At 42.0% G+C, this 19,988-nt stretch overlaps 1 protein-coding gene across 1 annotated transcript in view; it reads right to left on the reverse strand.

The window, feature by feature from the left end:
- PLEKHG1 (pleckstrin homology and RhoGEF domain containing G1) overlaps positions 1 to 19,988 on the reverse strand; it is a 261,546-nt gene that overhangs the window by 37,406 nt on the left and 204,152 nt on the right. The window contains exons 5-7 of the mRNA XM_038766904.1: positions 19,047 to 19,116; positions 10,401 to 10,447; positions 4,532 to 4,682 (exon numbers count right to left, since the gene is read on the reverse strand). Of these exons, the coding sequence (XP_038622832.1) occupies positions 4,532 to 4,682; positions 10,401 to 10,447; positions 19,047 to 19,116 (268 nt within the window). The remainder of the gene's footprint in view (positions 1 to 4,531; positions 4,683 to 10,400; positions 10,448 to 19,046; positions 19,117 to 19,988) is intronic.

A 19,988-nucleotide genomic window follows, 5' to 3' on the forward strand; every position in this document is an offset into this window, starting at 1 on the left:
CCAAGAGCACACAGCAGGCAAATGGAGTGGGGACTAGAACTCTGAGTGAATATGCAGAACAGATGAGATTCAGGGTCAGTCATGAGGGTGCAGGCTTATATTTGTATGTAACATGGGGCAAAAACAGCTGACATACTAAGAACTTCTTGTCTGGATTCTATTAAAAATGGAGGCTGATTTTCTTTCTGGGGTTTTTAAAAATAATTACATCATTTGTTAAGTGCTTACTCTGTGCCAAGCACTGTGTTAAGGGCTTGAGTAGATAGATGATAACCATATTGGACAGATTTCCTGTTCCACATGGTGCTTCACAGTCTAACTGGGAGGGAGAAAACCCTCCTTTTGCAGATGAGGAAACTGAGGCACAGAGAAGCAGTGTGGCTTACTGGTGACTGTATGCTCATTGTGGGCAGGAATGAATCAATGAATGAGCTCAGGCTTGGGAGTCAGAGAACCTGGATTCTAATGCCATCTCTGCCGTGTCAACTTGTACTTCCCAAGCGCTTAGTACAGTGCTCTGTACACAGTAAGCGCTCAAAAAATATGATTGAATGAATGAATGTCTGCTGTGTGATTTTAGGCAAATCACTATCTTCTCTGTGCCTCAATTACCTAATCTGAAAAGCAGGGCTTAAGACTACTGGCCTGATGTCAGTTATTCATTCAATTGTATTTACTGAGTGCTTACTGTGTGCAGAGCACTGTACTAAGCGCTTGAAAAGTACAATTCAACAACAGAGATGATCCCTACCCAACAACTTGCTCAGTCTAGAAAAGGACTATGTCCAATATGATTAGTTTGTATCTACCCCAGTGCTTAGTACAGTGCCTGGCACATAGTAAGCACTTAAATATCATTTAAATAAAAAACAAAAAAAAAAGGAAGTTAAGTGACTTTCCAAGGTCACCCAGTAAACAAGTGTCCAACCCAAAATCAGAATCCAGGTCTCCTGACTCCCAGTCCTGTGATTTTCCACTAGGCAAACCTGGTTCCCTTTTTAAGAGAAGTTGCTACTATTTTTTTTAAGAAAAGGGCAGATGTCTATCTTTCTGGGACAGCGAAAGTGCAATTCAGGTTGAAGCTGAGGGATGAACTAGACAACTCCTCAGTGCCCTTTGCAGGCCCAGAGCCCTATGATTATTATTGCTTGGGTTTATATTTCAGCACCATGTCAAAATGTCAGCATTCACAGCAGAATTGTGTTTTAGACATTTTACTGTTAATGCTCTACCCAGAAGTTAAGGGACAAGATTGCTTAAGATGCTGAGACTGTGGTGAGTAAATAACTCTGTGGGAAGAAACTGCCAGGGAGTGAATTACATCTTCCACAAGACCAAGATATATAGTAAATTACTTCTTTTAGTGTTTTAAGTGGTATCCCAGTGCCTCACTCCACCCAAGGATCAGTGAATGCTGTCAGATAAGATGGGTGAAGTGAAGCCCCTTTAGAGCCTATTCTGTGTTAGGTCCCTGAAACTGCTAATAATAATAATGATGACATTTATTAAGCACTTACTATAAAGCACTGTTCTAAGCACTGGGGAGGTAACAAGGTGATCAGGTTGTCCTACAAGGGGCTCACAGTCTTAATCCCCATTTTACAGATGAGGTAACAGGCACAAAGAAGTTAAGTGCCTTGCCCAAAGTCACACAGCTGACAATCGGCGGAGCCAGGATTTGAACCCATGACCTCTGACTCCAAAGCCTGGGCTCTTTCCACTGAGTCACACTGCTTCTCCACGCTGCTGATGCTTAGGCCTGGTGTCCAGTTCAGCAAAAATGAACCAGCTTAAAAATAAATGGCTTCAAACAGATTTTTAAGGGGGGCATTGTCAAAAGGGGCAAACAACTGAATCAGTTTTCTAAGAAAATGATTTCATGGATCAACATTATTTTCCAACATGAACCAGTCTGTGCCACGTTAAAAACTGCTGCATTTCCTGCTTTCTTCAGGGACAGTCCAATAAGAAATGCTACTACCACTGTTCTGGATATTTTTTTTAAATGTTCATGCTCATGAAGGATAATTTGAGATCACACTGCTTCCTAGTAGAGCAATGTGGTCCTTCAGGAGTAGCACACGAGGACTGAGACTCTAAATCTGTGTTCTGAGGCATCTGCTGTCCCACTTCACTTAGCCTTTGAATTTGGTAAACCAGCAGTTTTGCTGTCAGACAAGTTCCAGTTTTCACTGCCCATCAGGGGCCATTAGGAAACTATCGCACTACTGAAATGCCGTGCGGGACAAGGTATTCTCGTAAGAGAAGTTACCATGGGATATCTGGCAGCTGAGCAGGGAATTTCTGGGAAATTTGAATGACGGGGGTTTTTAATAACTTCCTGGTTTAGTCCTACATAACTGAGCCAATTTGAAGTTATAATTTAGAATTCCTGGGGTATTTCTGAAAGACAAAACAGTACGGTTTGGTGTAAGATTTTACACACAAACTGGAGTCACTAGGCAAGGGAGAAGTCTTAAGAAAAAAGTCAAGAATGCAAAAAACGTAGCTCTTTGGTGCATCGTGGAAGCTTGACTTCGGAGAAGTGAGCAGACAAAAGTTAGAAACGTAAATGAAGGTTTTCACGTAGTATACAGAATTGAAATCCTTGTTGGCAAAAGCTTTTAATTTTAATCTCTGAAAACATTGCCTAAAGCTCCCCCGTCTAAGAGACTTAGGCCTGACTGCACTGAATGTCAAATTAAAATGAAGGAGACGGGCAAGCACAGACAGTACAAATTGAGACATCTGTATGGAATCAAAGGAGATGAGCTGGAAAGAATTTAGGAGGTCATCTGGTCCAGCCCCCTGCCTCTAGGGAGGTGAATCATTAAACACTACTGGAAAGATATCTCTGTCTCTAATTTTAAAGATCTCCTTTTGAAGCCTAATCCAGTATCGTCCTGGCAGTGAAATATTTCTTCCTTTTATCCAACCAAAATCTCCCTTGCCTTAATTTAATCCCATTTCCTCTTGTTTGAGTTTCTACAGATATTGGTTACAACTAACTATCCAGGAGCTTGCCATAAAAGTGCCTATTTAATCTCAGCCTTCTCTTCCGAACCCTAATTCCATTTTATTTCCTCATAGGACCTATTTTCTAACACTTTAATCCTTTTGGTCTTTTTTCTCCAGGTTTTCAGCATTATTTTCACACCCTTCTTAAAGCTCAGACCAAAAATGGCCATTGTAAAGTTCATTCATTCATTCAATCGTATTTATTGAGCGCTTACTGTGTGCAGAGCACTGTACTAAGCACTTGGGAAGTACAAGTTGGCAACATATAGAGACGGGCCCTACCCAGCAGTGGGCTCACAGTCTAGAAGGGGGAGATGGTGGGGGAGATGATAAAGTATGATGGGATGATTGGCTCTAGTCACCCCAGTATTAGGAGGACTGGAAAAATAGTAGAATAATATAATTTATATTCTCCTCCTTATAATCAATGATGACCCTAAGGTCTTTATCATTCTGCTTCAGCATAGGTTCCCTTTTTCATCCTGTGGGCTGTTTCTTTTTGCTTCAGTGTCCTACAGGCATATCTACATCTAGCGAGTCACTTCAAATTTTATTCCAGTTAGTGTCATTGGAAAACTCAACAAGCATATTTTTAATTCTTTTGCCAGACTGCTGATGAAGCAATGGTCTCACGACTGATCTCTTGTCACACCACACTGAGGTTGGGCAACTCGAGCAGACCAGGCATCTATGGAATGGCAGTGAGATCAAGACACACCTTTTTACCCTTTTAATTTTCCCCTCTTTTTTTGGTAAAGATTTTTCCCACCACAACTCACCTTAAGTGTGAAGAAAAACCTTGGCGAGAGAAGAAATTTCCTAAGACGTTATTGAATCCAATTCAAAAATTACTGTGGGGTAGTTACCTGCCCCCTGTCTTCCTCTTTCCATTCAACTCGGTAAAAAATAATCATCTCTCGAAGCCTCCCTACCACCCACAGAATACAGGCATATGGAAAACAACTGTTTTTCATTTTGATGATAACATCCTCCATACAAATGTTTATTGCTCAGTGAGGCACTCCCAAGCAACATCCAAATTACAGAACTAGAAAATAATCTGATTCTTCAACTGCATTCAAGGATGCAAAAAGACTAAAATGATTCTACCATAGCAACTCTTCAATCAAATCGCATTAGTTGATTGTAAATTATGAGTGAGATAAGTGTCTCCATATGCTCACCTTTTGTGACTTTGGATGTTCAAAATATAAAAAACACCCTCATATTAAAAATCGCCTGTCCTACGAATGGTGCACAGATAGATTGAATGCACGCAGTTCTATACTGAGGAAGATAAGTTTCTGAAAAAATCCCACATTACAGAAAACATGAACTACCTCAGGTGATCTTGATGTGCTCCATGTAATTATTCACAACCATTTCTTTGGCCATTACATCACCCAAGTGCATACACAATGTCGGGAGAATAATCCCTAATTCTTTCTCTATACAAAACATGCAGTCAAAACATGAGTTGCTCAAACAGAAGAGAATCCACACAGGAGCTTACATGCAAGAGCAGATGATATTTCAGAATTCGCTGAACAGGCTTCAGGAGGTAAGATCCCAGAGGCAAAGAGTGCTGAAGAGCCTCCTGGCGATCTCTGAAGAACTTGGCCAACATTTTGTTCCTCATGCATTCTGTAAGCACAGCAACTGATCTGCAAGAAGAACAGACCTCTATGATGCAGGTACATCAATAAATAAGTTCGTTGTCCAATCAATTAAAATTGGGATAAACAATATTGTTATTTGATAGTACTTTGACTATGTTAAAAGGAACAGTTTTATGACAGTGGAGACAACTACAGTCATATATGCTATGTTATGAGTGAGGAAGCCATAGTTTTGGAACGTGAATAAACTTCTGATGGAGCAGGAAGACATATTTTGAAGTCTTTTCCTGACATATTAAACTACCCAACTGGTTAGGGGCACTTTGATTTTTTTCCCCTAACTTGAAAGAATAAACACGTGATCAAAGGAAAGGTCTGTTGGATGATTGTTTTGCCCTGGAATGGTAATTCCAACTTCTTTTCTTATTTTTAAAATTAAGCATAATTTTTTTTATCACCACAGGTTTCACTTGAGAAGAAAACAGAATCACGACTAAGAAGTCTTGATTACCTGTCCAACAGTAGGTAGGCAAGTTTTAATATACCCCTAATCAAAAACAAGAGAGGGTGGAGGAGTGCCAATAACCAATAAATATGTAGATAAAATGAATATCCATGGAATTCTACTTTAATCTTTTGAGACGTTATTAAAGCCATAGGAATAAAATTACACTTTTCCACAAAAACAAATTTATGCAAACATAAAATCAACTTCAGTTCAAGGAACTGAAAATGACAAGGGACTTAAACCTTCTCTATATTTCCGTCTAAAGGTTTACATACGCATGAACAAGACTTCATTTCACCAATGGCTTAATGGCAATGGGAACATATTCTTTCAAAGGTACCAACCTCTAAAGGTCTGATTTCTCAGACCCTTAGTAGTTTGCTACAATTATTTTGCCTAACTGTGGGCTCTGAATGGATGGAAGTGACTATTATAAAATACAATAATTTTAAAAAATACAAAATAAAATGATAAAATACGAGGTAATGAGAATTTCTTCTATCCCTTACTCTGCAAAAGCAGTTTACTTCCTGAACTTCTGTAATTTGAAATATTTAAATAATGCTTCGAAGAATGTCCAAAAGAACCCATGAATGCATGGTTAAAAAAAGTATGAACTCATAATCCCATTCAATGGGATTAACGGTCATGGAAAAGCATGCCATTCACTGTGCCTAAAAACTGGGAGCAAGTGATGGGAGGATGACTGTGCAGATGTGGAATACCTGTCCTAGAGCTGGCTACTTTGTAGAATCAGGTTGGACACATTTCAGTGTAAGGTCCTTTTGGGAAGGTATTATGACTCCTGCTTCTGTTATTCTTCCGAAGTGCTTAGTACAGTACACTGCTTTCTGTAAATGCTTAATAATAGCATTACTACTTCTTCTAGGGAGATAATTGGGAAAAATTCCAATGTTCTCAAAGCCTGGAAGAAGTGTCCTCACTTGTTCCATCCCTTAACTTCTAATCAATTAGTACCTTAAGTTTTTTTTAAATGGTATTTGTTAAGGCATTGTTGTAAGTGCTGGGGTAGATGCAAGTCCATGTCCCACATAGGGCACATGGTCTTCATCCCCATTTTACAGATGAGGTAACTGAGGCACAGAGAAGTTAAGTGATTTGCCCAACATCACACAGCAGACAAGTGGCAGATCCAGGATTAGAGCCCAGGTCCTTCTGACTCCCGGGCCTCTGCTTTAACCACTAGCCCACACTGCTTCTAGGTTGCCAACTTGTACTTCCCAAGCGCTTAGTACAGTGCTCTGCACACAGTAAGTGCTCAATAAATACGATTGATGATGATGATGATGATGATGGTCCAATGGACCAACAGCTGAATGGATTTAAGCCACTGCTGGGTGGTTGCTGACCCTCTATCTCCATCAAAGGCCAGCAACGCCTCTGGGGACCTGCTGCATCTCCACTGAGGCTCTCAAAGGTGCTACTCCCAGCATGATCAAGAACTTAGCACAGTGCTTTGCACACAGTAAGCACTCAATAAATATGACTGAATGAATGATCTGTGCATGACCAGCCACAGAGACTTCAACAATGACGGGTGCTTGCTACGCCTCTCTCTCCACCAGAATCTGGTTCTATCTGACCAGCTCGCCGCTTCACTGGAATCCTCCACTGGATTTCCTCCAAAGCAGCATGGCCTAATGGATGGAGCACAGGTCTACGGGTCAGAAGGACCTGGGTTCTAATCCCACTCCGCTACTTGTCTGCTGTGTGACCCTGGGCAAATCACTTAAATTCCCTCTGCCTCAGTTTCTCATCTGTAAAATGGGGATTAAGACTGTGAGCCCCATGTGGGACAGGGACTCTGTTCAATCTGATTTGCTTGTATCCACCCCAGTGCTTAGTACAGTGCCTGGCACATAGTGAGAGCATAACAAATACCATTATCACCTAGGAACCTCCATCCCAACTGGTCTTACATTTCCCCAGCAGGACAGAGAAAGCAGCCACAATCTGGCGTCTCCTACTCCTTCAAATCATGGGAAGGCTGTAGTGGCTGCTTCTGTAGCGATCACTGTGGCCGCGGTTGAGACTGTGGACTCTGAGTTGCAAAGAGTCTGAAATTCTGTTCCTCTAGCCACAGTACTCTATTGATGCTTTTGTTTTTATGTTGTCAGTGTTTTTATTTTGTTTCTCTCTATGTGTCTGTCAACAGTTCCCTTTCCCACTTTTTATTATTATATTGTGAGCCCCCCAAAAGGACAGGGATAAGCTGTCAGTATTTTCAGTATTTTAGTACAGTGCTCTGCACCCAGTAAGCACTTAATAAATATTATTACTATTATAGTGGATAGAGCATTGATCTGGGAATCAGGAGTCCTGTTCTCTGTCTCATTTCTGCCTTTAGTTGCCTAATCTTTCTAGACTGTAAGCTCATTGTGGGCAGGGAATGTATCTGTTATACTGTTGTGTTGTACTCTCCCAAGTGCTTAGTACAGTGCCTGCACACAGTAAGCGCTTAATAAGTACAATTTATTGATTGATGCAAGTAAATAATGCACATGCACTTCATGATGTGCGACAGTCCTACTGGCCTACTCGTTTGCTGCTCTCCGTATCCAAGCAGAAATCAATCAATCAATCAATCGTATTTATTGAGCGCTTACTATGTGCAGAGCACTGTACTAAGCACTTGGGAAGTACAAATTGGCAACATATAGAGACAGTCCCTACCCAACAGTGGGCTCACAGTCTAAATCTGACGGACCAGGGCAAGAGGGCCTGCACAAGCCACTAGCATTATAATCAATTTCTCCACATTGATTATCAGGACTGAGGCTTACCCACTAGTCCTGGTGGGAGAGTCACCATCAATGGTTCTGAGGCCTGTGAGACTTAGACTGGAGCTACCAGAGAAGATGACCCACTCTACCTCACTGCTGAGGTGAGAAAACAGGTGATGTAAATATAATAATAATAATAAAAATGGTATTTATTAAGCGCTTACTATGCGCCAAGCACCATTCTAAATGCTGGGGTAGATACAAGGTAATCAGGTTGTCCCAGTGGGGCTCACAGTCTTCACCCGCATTTTACTGATGAGGGAACTGAGGCACAGAGAAGTTAAGTGACTTGCCCAAGATCACACAGCAGGCATGTGACATGCTATTCCACCACTTTGTGCTCAATCCTGCCTGAAAGATGGGATTGGGGCTAGTGAACCAGAGCTATCTTCATCCTTCTTTTCAATCAATCAATTATATTTATTGAGCACTTTCTGTGTGCAGAGCACTGTATTAAGAGCTTGGCAGAGTACAACACAATAGAGTTGGTAGACACATTCCTTGCCCGCAACGTTTTGCCCTTTCTTTCATTTCCTATAGCCTCTTCCATGTAAGATGAACAACTAAGAGAAGAAAGGGGAGTTCGAAAGAGTCAGTAGGAACATATCTGGGAGTAGGTTTGTGTATTTTAGGAAGCATGTATTAAGAGGATCAAGGATGAAGTGGGCACATAATCAGCTTCTGCAGGCAGGAGGGTAGGGGGAAAGGACCCAACAAATACTACTACTACTACTACTAATAATAATGATGGCATTTAGTAAGCATTTACTATGTGCAAAGCACTGTTCTATGTGCGGGGGAGGTTACAAGGTGATCAGGTTGTCCCACAGGGGGCTCACAGTCTTAATCCCCATTTCACAGATGAGGTAACAGGCACAGAGAAGTTAAGTAATAATAATAATAATAATGATGGCATTTATTAAGTGCTTACTATGTGCAAAGCACTGTTCTAAGCGCTGGGGAGGTTACAAGGTGATCAGGTTGTCCCACAGGGGGCTCACAGTCTTAATCCCCATTTTACAGATGAGGTAGCTGAGGCACAAAGAAGTTAAGTGACTTGCCCAAAGTCACACAGCTGACAATTGGCAGAGCCGGGATTTGAACCTCTGACCTCTGACTCCAAAGCCCATGCTCTTTCCATCATCATCAACATCATCATCATCAATCGTATTTATTGAGCACTTACTGTGTGCAGAACACTGTACTAAGCGCTTGGGAAGTACAAAAGTGCTTGGGAAGTACAAAAGCTTGGGAAGTATGAGCCACACAGGACAGTCAATCAATAAATGCTATTTATTGAGTGCTTACTGTGTGCAGGGCACTGTACTGAGTGCTTGGGAGAGTACAACAGAGTTGGTAGGCACATTCCCTGGACACAAGGAGCTTACAGTCTAGAGGGGGCAGATGGATATTAAAATAAATTACAGATATGTACATAAGTATTGTGGGGCTGAGGGTGGGGTGACCATCAAGTGTTATAGGGTACAGATCCTAGTGAATAGGCAATGCAGAAGGGAGAAGCCACAGGGGAAAGCTTAGGTGGGGAAAGCTGTTGGAGGAGATGTAATTTGAATAGGGTTTTGAAGGTGGCACATAGTAAGCACTTAATAAATGCCATCATTACTATTATTATTATTAGATAGACAGGATCAAGGTACAGTGAGTAGGTTAGCATTAGAGGAACAAAGTGAGAGGGTTGTTTTGAAGTAGGAAGACAGTGAGGTAAGATAGAAGGGGATTACCCGATTGAGTTCTTTAAAGCCGATGGTAAGGAGTTTCTGTTTGATGCAGAGATGGATGGGCAATCACCGGAGGTTAATTAGGAATGGGGAGACTTGAACTGAACTTTTTCTAGAAAAATTATCTGGGCAGCAGAATGAAGTATGGACAGGAGTGGGGAGAGAACAGAGGCAGGGAGGTCAGTGAAGAGACTGATGCAATAGACAAGGCAGGAAGTGATAAGTGTTTAGATCAGCGTAGTAGCAGCTTGGATGGAGAGGAAAGGGCAGATTTTCATGACGTTGTCAAGGTAAAACTGGCAGGATTTGGTGACAGTGAATATATATGGATTGAATGAGAGATGAGTTGAAGATAACGCCAAGGTGAAAGGCTTGTGAGATTGGGAGGATGGTGGCGTTGTCAACAGTGATGGAAAGACAACAGGAGGACAGGGTGTGCACTGGAAGATGAGGAGTTCTATTTTAGACATTAAGTTTGAGCGGTCAGTGGGACATCCAACTAGAGATGTAGTTGAAACTCTGGCAGTGAATGAGTTCTCCAAGGGAGTGGGTGTAGATGGGAACAGAAGGGGTCCCAGATCTGAATCTCAAGGGACTCCCACTGTTAGAAGATGGGCAGCAGAGAAGGAGCCTGTGAATGAGACTAATGCTTTAGTAGGTACATATTTTTTCCAGAGAAAAGTATTTTTAGACCAATGTGAAAGCATCCTACCTTGGATAATTGGTGCAGTACTGAGTGTAAATGTGAAAATCTTCACTCTGCAAGAAAAAAAAATGAATTTCAGAAGTCTTTCTATAAAGGGTCAAACATGCAACTTCAAAACATTTAAAAAGATATCCAGCTCTTGCTTTCATTTATTAGATTTACTAAAGCAGGATGTCAGTGTTCCTCCCAGGTTCTTAATGTCCTTTCTTATTACTTTGATCTAATCAGTCCTCAATTACTTAATTTAAAACTTGGCTTTGGCCTCATTAAGTTCAAGCCTCTTTGTAAAGAGTTATACATGTCAAAAAAAATGGTGCAAGAATTGGGAAAGGGAAGGAGCAAGGTTAGAGATGAAAGGGCCAAAAAACCCTTGTGTAGGAAAAGAGTGATAATATAATTTCAAACAGCCAAAGGTTCACTCTGGTCAAGGATTGTTTTTATGGCCTGGGACTGGCTCCACATTACAATCAAATAAAGCAATTACTTTAGGGTGCACCATTGAAAATTGACAATGGTTAAGAACTTGAAAGCACTTGCCCATTAGAAGTGGCATCTCTTTGAGCGTGGACTTGGGATCAAGAGGATACAATCACTCTAGAGCAAGGGGGCAGTTCAATAAGGTCCTGTCCACCAACCTGAGAAATGCTTTGGCTTCTGGGGTTTAAATGTACTTCCCTAAGGTATGTGGAACACTACCGATGTAATGTAGTGATATTGCATGGGACTGGGGAGCGTCACAATTTTTTCCCTGCTTTAGGACAGTCAAATGATTGAATAATCATAATTACAATAATTGTGATATTTGTTAAGTGCTTACAAGCACTGTAGTAAGTGCTGGGGTAGATATAGGATAATCAGGTTTTACGTGGGGCTCACAGTCTAAGTAGGAGGGAGGATAGGTATTGAATCCCTATTTTGCTGATGTGGGAACTGAGGCACAGACAAGTTAAATGATTTGCCCAAGTAACACAGCAGACAAGTATGGAGTTGGGATTACAGCTCAGGTCCTCTAACTCCTTGGCCCTGCTCTTTCCACTAGGCCACGTTACTCCTGACTGAAGGCTATTCTGTTATGGCGAGGATTTCTGGAGGACTCTTGCGAGGAGCAGACTGTCTCTGACTTTAGAAAAGGAAGAGAAGCAGCGTGGCTCAGTGGAAATAGCTCGGGCTTTGGAGTAAGAGGTCACGGGTTCAAATCCCCTCTCCGCCAATTGTCAGCTGTGTGACTTTGGGCAAGTCACTTAAGTTCTCTGTGCCTCAGTTACCTCATCTGTGAAATGGAGATTAAGACTGAGCCCCCCGTGGGACAACCTGATCACTCTGTTACCTCCCCAGCACTTAGAACAGTGCTTTAACATAGTAAGCGCTTAATAAATGCCATCATTATTATTAGTATTATTATTATTAAGAGCACCTGCTGTAGAGCCTCCTCTTTCACTATAAGCACTTAGTACACTGCTGTGCACATAGTAAGTGCTTAATAAATACAATTGAATGAATATTCTGCTTTGCTAGTTGATTCTGATTGACTGTGTGCTCAGGCATCTTTCACACAGGCATGGCATCACCATCGGCTTTATGGCACTTAGCTCTCTCTCTTTCTTACCTATCCTCTCTGATTTCTCACTACAACCAAACCCACACACTCAGCTCCTCTAACACCAACCTACATCTTGCCCTCGTTCTCCCTTGGGTCTTCCTTTCCCTTCATATCTGACAGTCCACCACTCTACCCACCTTCAAAACCCTGCTAAAACTGCATCTCCACCAAGAGACCTTCCCAGACCAAGCTCTTTATTTCTCCTATCCATCCTCCCCTCTGGGTTGACTAGGAAGTTGGCTGTGTACTCCTCAAGCACCCTGATACTCACCCCAGCCCCACAATACTTATGAAAATATTCTCCCACTCCACTAGCAGCATGAGAAGCAGCGTGGATCAGTGGAAAGAGCACGGGCTTTGGAGTCAGAGGTCATGGGTTCAAATAATAATAATAATAATGGTGGCACTTGTTAAGTGCTTACTATGTGCCAAGCACTGTTCTAAGCAGTAGGGTGGATACAATGTGATGAGGTTGTCCCACGTGGGGCTCACAGTCTTAATCCCCATTTTACAGATGAGGTAACTGAGGTTCAGAGAAGTTAAGTGACTTGCCCAAAGTCACACAGCTGACAAGCGGCGGAGCCGGGATTAGAACCCATGACCTCTGACTCCCAAGCCCGGGCTCTTTGCACTGAGCCACGCTGCTTCTAATCCTGGCTCCGCCAGTTGTCGGCTGTGTGATTTCTCTGTGCCTCAGTTACCTCATCTGTAAAATGGGGATTAAGACTGTGAACCCCCTGTGGGACAACCTGATCACCCTGTAACCTCCCCAGCGCTTAGAACATTGCTTTGCATATGGTAAGCACTTAATAAATCAATCAATCAATCAATCAATCGTATTTATTGAGCGCTTACTATGTGCAGAGCACTGTACTAAGCGCTTGGGAAGTACAAATTGGCATCACATAGAGACAGTCCCTACCCAACAGTGGGCTCACAGTCTAAAAGGGGGAGACAGAGAACAGAACCAAACATACCAACAAAATAAAATAAGTAGGATAGAAATGTACAAGTAAAATAAATAAATAAATAAATAAATAGAGTAATAAATATGTACAACCATATATACATATATACAGGTGCTGTGGGGAAGGGAAGGAGGTAAGACGGGGGGATGGAGAGGGGGACGAGGGGAGAGGAAAGAAGGGGCTCAGTCTGGGAAGGCCTCCTGGAGGAGGTGAGCTCTCAGCAGGGCCTTGAAGGGAGGAAGAGAGCTAGCTTGGCGGATGGGCAGAGGGAGGGCATCCCAGGCCCGGGGGATGACGTGGGCTGGGGGTCGATGGCGGGACAGGCGAGAGCGAGGTACAGTGAGGAGATTAGTGGTGGAGGAGCGGAGGGTGCGGGCTGGGCAGTAGAAGGAGAGAAGGGAGGTGAGGTAGGAGGGGGCGAGGTGATGGACAGCCTTGAAGCCCAGGGTGAGGAGTTTCTGCTTGATGCGCAGATTGATCGGTAGCCATTGGAGGTTTTTGAGGAGGGGAGTAATATGTCCAGAGCGTTTCTGGACAAAGATAATCCGGGCAGCAGCATGAAGTATGGATTGAAGTGGAGAGAGACACGAGGATGGGAGATCAGAGAGAAGGCTGGTGCAGTAGTCCAGACGGGATAGGATGAGAGCTTGAATGAGCAGGGTAGCAGTTTGGATGGAGAGGAAAGGGCGGATCTTGGCAATGTTGCGGAGCTGAGACCGGCAGGTTTTGGTGACGGCTTGGATGTGAGGGGTGAATGAGAGAGCGGAGTCGAGGATGACACCGAGGTTGCGGGCTTGTGAGACGGGAAGGATGGTAGTGCCGTCAACAGAGATGGGAAAGTTAGGGAGAGGACAAGGTTTGGGAGGGAAGACAAGGAGCTCAGTCTTCGACATGTTGAGCTTTAGGTGGCGGGCGGACATCCAGATGGAGATGTCCTGAAGGCAGGAGGAGATGCGAGCCTGGAGGGAGGGGGAGAGAGCAGGGGCAGAGATGTAGATCTGGGTGTCATCAGCGTAGAGATGATAGTTGAAGCCGTGGGAGCGAATGAGGTCACCAAGGGAGTGAGTGTAGATTGAGAACAGAAGGGGACCAAGCACTGAACCTTGGGGAACCCCCACAGTAAGAGGATGGGAGGGGGAGGAGGAGCCTGCAAAAGAGACTGAGAAAGAACGACCGGAGAGATAAGAGGAGAACCAGGAGAGGACGGAGTCAGTGAAGCCAAGGTCAGATAACGTGTTGAGGAGAAGGGGGTGGTCCACAGTGTCAAAGGCAGCTGAGAGGTCGAGGAGGATTAGGACAGAGTATGAGCCGTTGGATTTGGCAAGCAGGAGGTCATTGGTGACCTTTGAGAGCGCAGTTTCCGTGGAATGAAGGGGACGGAAGCCAGACTGGAGGGGGTCGAGGAGAGAGTTGTTGTTGAGGAATTCTAGGCAGCGCATGTAGACAACTCGTTCAAGGAGTTTGGAAAGGAATGGTAGGAGGGATATGGGACGATAACTAGAAGGTGAGGTGGGGTCCAGAGAGGGTTTTTATCCAGAGAGGATAAATGCCATTATTATCATCATTATTAGTAGTATTTGCCCTAACTCTAATCTATTTGAATGCCTGTCTCCCCCTTTAGAATGTAAGCTCCTCGAGGACAGGTGCCATATCTATCAACTCTGCTATATTATACTTTCCCAAGTGCTTAAGTACAGTGCTCCATACTCACTAAGTGCTCAATAAACACCACTGATTGAATGATGATGGCAAATATAAAGAAAGCAGCATGGCCCAGTGGACAGACCATCGGCCTGGAAGTCAAAAGACCCTGGGTTCTAATCCTGATTTCACCACTTGTCTGCCATTGAACCTTGGGTAAGTCAGTTAACTTCTCTATGCCTCGGTTAGCTCATCTGTACAATAAGAACTAAGACTGTGAGCCCCACATGGGATAGGGACTGTGTCCAATCCAATTTGCTTGCATCCACCCCAGCACTCAGTACTGGGGTGTCTGGCACATAGTAAGTGCTTACCAAATACCACAACTATTAGTATTATTATTCTACAGACAGGTTCTGACTCGGCCCACCTGGGAATGTATGAGGACTTTGGGGAGCGACTGTTCCAGGGTCAATTTGGCCTTGATTGTTTCATTTTTTAAAAAAATGTATTTATTGAGCACTTACTGTGTGCAGAGCACTGTATTAAGCGCTTGGGAAGTACAAGTTGGCAACATATAGAGACGGTCCCTACCCAACAACGGCCTCAAAGTTTAGAAGGGGGAGACAGACAACAAAACAAAACATATGGACTGGTGATTTCAGTTGTTGTCTCTGGTGCCTTCCAGACTTGCCTCATTTGGCTGTCCCCTTTCTCCCTTGCACTTTTCCATCAGTTCACTCAATAGAGCCAATTTAGTACACGGCCTAGTCCATATAATGGAATTTTTTTTAATGAGGCATTTTAATCATTCCTACTTTACCAACTTCTTTTTATGCCTTGCTCAATTTAGAATAAGAGAACGTGTCTACCAACTCTGTTGTACAGTACTCTCCCAAGCACTTAGTACAGGGTTCTCCACACAGTATACAGTCAATAAATGTCAATGATTCACTGATTTATAAACATTCAGAATCCTCAGAGCTCTGTCCTATTTTCAGCATAATGAGTTGTGCTCTGGCAAAGGTTTCTCAATATGTCTTCAATCTGTATTGGACCTATAATTAAGATAATTATCTTAATCTCTCATGCTCAGAATAATAATTTGTTGTTACTGCCATTTTTCACGGTGGTTTGCATATGTCCAGATTCTGGGCTAGGTCAGAGCAATTGTGTCGCATCCTATTACCAAGACAGTTAAAGCCTAGGAATGCAGCACACCAAATGGGCAACAAGCAGTGCTCTGTTTAATTTTTTTTTTAATAGCACCATTAATGGCACTAATCACTTCTGAAAAGCCAGATGTACTCAACTACATTAAGGTGGTATATGGGTTGGTTTATTACAAATTAAAACTTTACATGACTTCACCATAGTTGGTCTTCTATTGTCTAAAATTAGGTAATATTTCCTGCTTCTCCTTATATAAAACCATTTCTGCCCTCAAAACACTTAAGTAATCATAAATAATTCTCTATCCCTCACTTTATACAAATAATTGATTTGGGAATTTAATTCTAACTTTAGCTTTGGAGGGCACAGTAAAAAATCCATTTTATAAATAGAATGCATAATGCAATTTTACAGCACTAACGTAGAAATCCTTAACACGGGGAAATAGTTTGTGGATACCAGAAAAGTTAATTTTAGAAAAGACCAGCTTGATTGCATTAAATACCATGTTTATTTCACTCAACTCATTAAACATGATGAAAAAGACCTGATTTAGAAATTTGAGTAGAAAATGCAGGTTATGAAAAAAAAATCGATCTAGTAATGTATGAAAACGAAGCCAGAAACAAGAACTGAGGAAAATAATACCTTGTTTACCTGGCAAGATAAGTGAAAGACAATCTGATGGCCTTCTAAATGTAATTTTCAAATCCCTACACTCATACCAGCTATATCTTACTCTGCAAAGAGCTTTAGTGTCCTAGAGCTTCTAAAATGTCATGTATCGGAAGCCATTTTTTGACTGCCTAACCAAAGCCCAATGTATGCTTTGCAACAGAGGAAAAAAAGGCTAAAAATTTATATTCAGGGCTCTCTCAAAGTCTGATTTTAACACGACCTCTTTTGGGGAACAAAGAAACTCAACAAAGCTGAGTGCCAGCATACTTTGGGGCATTCTGGCTCCTTTTCCTAACTTTGACTACAGGATAGCCTTTTTAGATTAGTTTGGAAATAAAGTTGCATTAAAATGGGCCACCCTGTTCCATATCATATACTATTCTAAGTCCACAGTAGAGTTCTCAGAGGCAAACAAATGGCTAACTGCACCCTAGGTTCAAGGATCTATGATTTATGGTTTACAATTCCACTGAGCTTTGAAATATTTGTATCCATACATTCCAAAATCTTCATTGCTTGTTAGGTATTATTAAAGTTAGTCGGTGCTTTGAATGGTAAACACTTTGGAATAAAACCGAAATATTCTGAACTTTATTACCAGAGACCAAAGGAACTAAAGCATATGTCATAGATTATACCTGTCAAGATAAATGGTTGAAATTGGGAGTGTGGAATTGGGCTTGCCAGCATCACCAATATGCGAAACATTCAAAAGCACAGAAATTGTTTAACAGCAGTACAGTCAGGGCTCTTTAGAATACAGAACAGCTATTCCCAAAAGAGGTCAAGACTTTTTCTTCTTAAGTTAACAGGTCTTCATTCTAGTTAGCATAGGAAGTGATTCTATTCTATGAACAGGGTCTCCTTTAAGCCTCAATGAAAAACATACTTCAAAAATAAGAGGTCAAAGGTGAATCTCTGCAGAAACCTCAGTGGTTCAGATTAAGGTGGAAACCAGTTGCCTGCCCTACTTCTCTCATTAATGGCTTGGTCAATTAAAAGCAATTTTCTATTCCTTCCCCATGGTTAAGAAGCTGGTAATGTTCAGAAAACTTAGCATCTTCTAAATTTCAGGGCGCTGAGTGAAGTGTGTGTAGTGCCAAAATCAAACACTCCTTTAAAACTTCTTCCTTAAATGTAAACGTGTGGAGTGCTGAAGTCAGTCTTCTAATTAAACTTGGCTTTATTACAGTGAAAAAGGAGGATTGGGAGTTGGCAATGAACCATACACACAAACTTTTATGTGAATAATTAAACCATAGCTAAGCTTATGCTGGAGCCCCTTTAATCAGCCTCTGATTACAGTCACCAGCAAAAGCCAAATGTTTCTGAAAAATTCTATGTATTTTATGCACTGTGGTTACTGTCAGTATTTCCTATACAGGCAGTGTCTTCTTTGCCATGTTCTTTATTTTCTTTAAATGTCCTCATCCTTCAGAACATTATCATTATTATTATATGTAGGCAAATGAGGCAAGGGTAAAAAAATGTTGCAGCTATCTTTGATTTAATGCCCACCCCCATCAACTGCCTTTACATAGCCTCAGTAAACGATGAGTGGTATGATTAGATTCAAAACCACACTTAGGTTTTGCAAACCTTTAGAAGTGGAAATAGGGGCAGCTTTAGGGATTTCTTTTGTCTGTTATTACTACATATCCAACTAGAAATGAATTAAGGGTATGTCAAGAAGACACAAGATTTAGGGTCTTCATAGTGTCCATTCAGAACTTGAGATTTGTGAAATACCAATCCAGTAGAGGTTCAAAGCCACCGTTGGCAATCTTTACTAAAAATCTGTATTCTGTGCCAAACATGATTGTAACGAAAACCACAGTATTCTATTGTTTAATAAAGCTAAAAGCAACCTTTCACTGAATAACTTCTATCAGTCCGATCTTTCTTTCTGATAGTCATGTGTCATCAAAATCGTTAGGATACCACTTAGATGCAGGATATCTATAAATACATAGCTGTCCTTTTTTATTTGATGCTGATTACAGTGAAATTGCGTTCATGAGGTTGGGTGTATTTATTTTCAGTCAACAACAGCCTGTCATATTGGCTGGGTCTGAAAAGCCTAAGTGAAGTAGACGACAGAGCAATCACTTGCTTGATTTGTTAGAGTGAACTCAAATGGATAAACCAGGCCAAGAAATCCACCTGGGGGCCCAATTTAACTGTTTGGGTTGTCTTTCTGGAGCAAATCAATCAGGGAATAGTCAGATCCAGCCAGACTCTTTCCAACTTGGTCATCTGTGCCTGTACAACAGCACTGCTTATTGCATGCACACACTAATTAAGTTAGTTTCCCTTAGGTTTTTCATTTTGCTGCACTTCTAAATACAAACAGACTTTCCACACCCCAATCTCAGAAAATAACCTCCAAGTTATCACCTGGGGAATAAGAAATGTCATTATGGAGCAATAGAATCATGATTCTTTAATTTCTTTACCCCCTTTGGATTGGATGCAATTTTGCCTTGTTTAATAACCAGGTGGCAGATTGAAACATTAAGCTATATGTTTCTTAACCCTAGCTGAAATGAAAGCACTCGAATCATTATTCTAAGTCCTAAAATGAAGCCTTACCTTAGAAACAAAACATTCTGCTATGGCCACAGGATCATTTTCACAGTTTTCCAATTCTTGCAAAAGTTCACTAAATTTTTTTTAAAAAAGGGAAAATGTTATTAAGAATTGCAAATAAGGCACATTTTGCACAACTGTATATATTCAAACTGCTTTTTATTGCCTCATTTCATAATGTAATAACCAGCTTAAATTAAATAAAGGAAATCAGATCAGCACTCCAAAAGTCACAGATGGCAGGCAAAGCAAGTTCGCACACACTTTTCCACCTACAGAAGGATCGTCAACTAATGATTAAAATTATACACGATTTTCCTGTGGCATATATTGCAGAGGAAATGGCTTCTCTACTTCCTGCCCTGACCTGCTGTGTTCTGTTGCTGTGCTTGTATGAAACAGATGCAGCTCTAGCTGCCAAAAGAGGCTGGGTCTCCAGGAGTACGTGAACTTTCCCAACAGAGAAGCCAAAAAGCTTTGTATCTGTTAGTGAGAGCGATTCCTTTACGGCCTTGATTGTGACATCTATTCTGAACAAGGTGCAACCTTCCTATAAAAAACACGGATCTGGACGTCACCTACCTTTGCGGAATCGGAAAAATCTCCCTTCCTCTGAGTGTGTGTGAAGTAAATGAAGAGCAATAAATGCTTCTGGGCCTAAACTTTATCATGCGATTGGCCTAGAGGCCTCGTCCTTATGACGCGGTAGGCTGACCAACGGAACTGCTCCTACATCCTCAGCTGCTGCCCTGGAGGGTGACCCCCGGTTGCCACCCTTCCTCTGCAGCTTCATCAGAGCTCTTTCCACCTCTGAGCCTCTCTGGCCAGGTTCCATCCAAATGGGAGAGGGAAGCTGGCCAGAAGGGAATCTCACCAGAGAGGCTCCGAAGTAATCTGCAGCTGTGTTGAAGGGTGGTTGATACAGACCTGAGATGATCTCATTTG

Source organism: Tachyglossus aculeatus, chromosome 2 (assembly GCF_015852505.1).
Source record: "Tachyglossus aculeatus isolate mTacAcu1 chromosome 2, mTacAcu1.pri, whole genome shotgun sequence".
Lineage (NCBI taxonomy): Eukaryota > Metazoa > Chordata > Mammalia > Monotremata > Tachyglossidae > Tachyglossus > Tachyglossus aculeatus.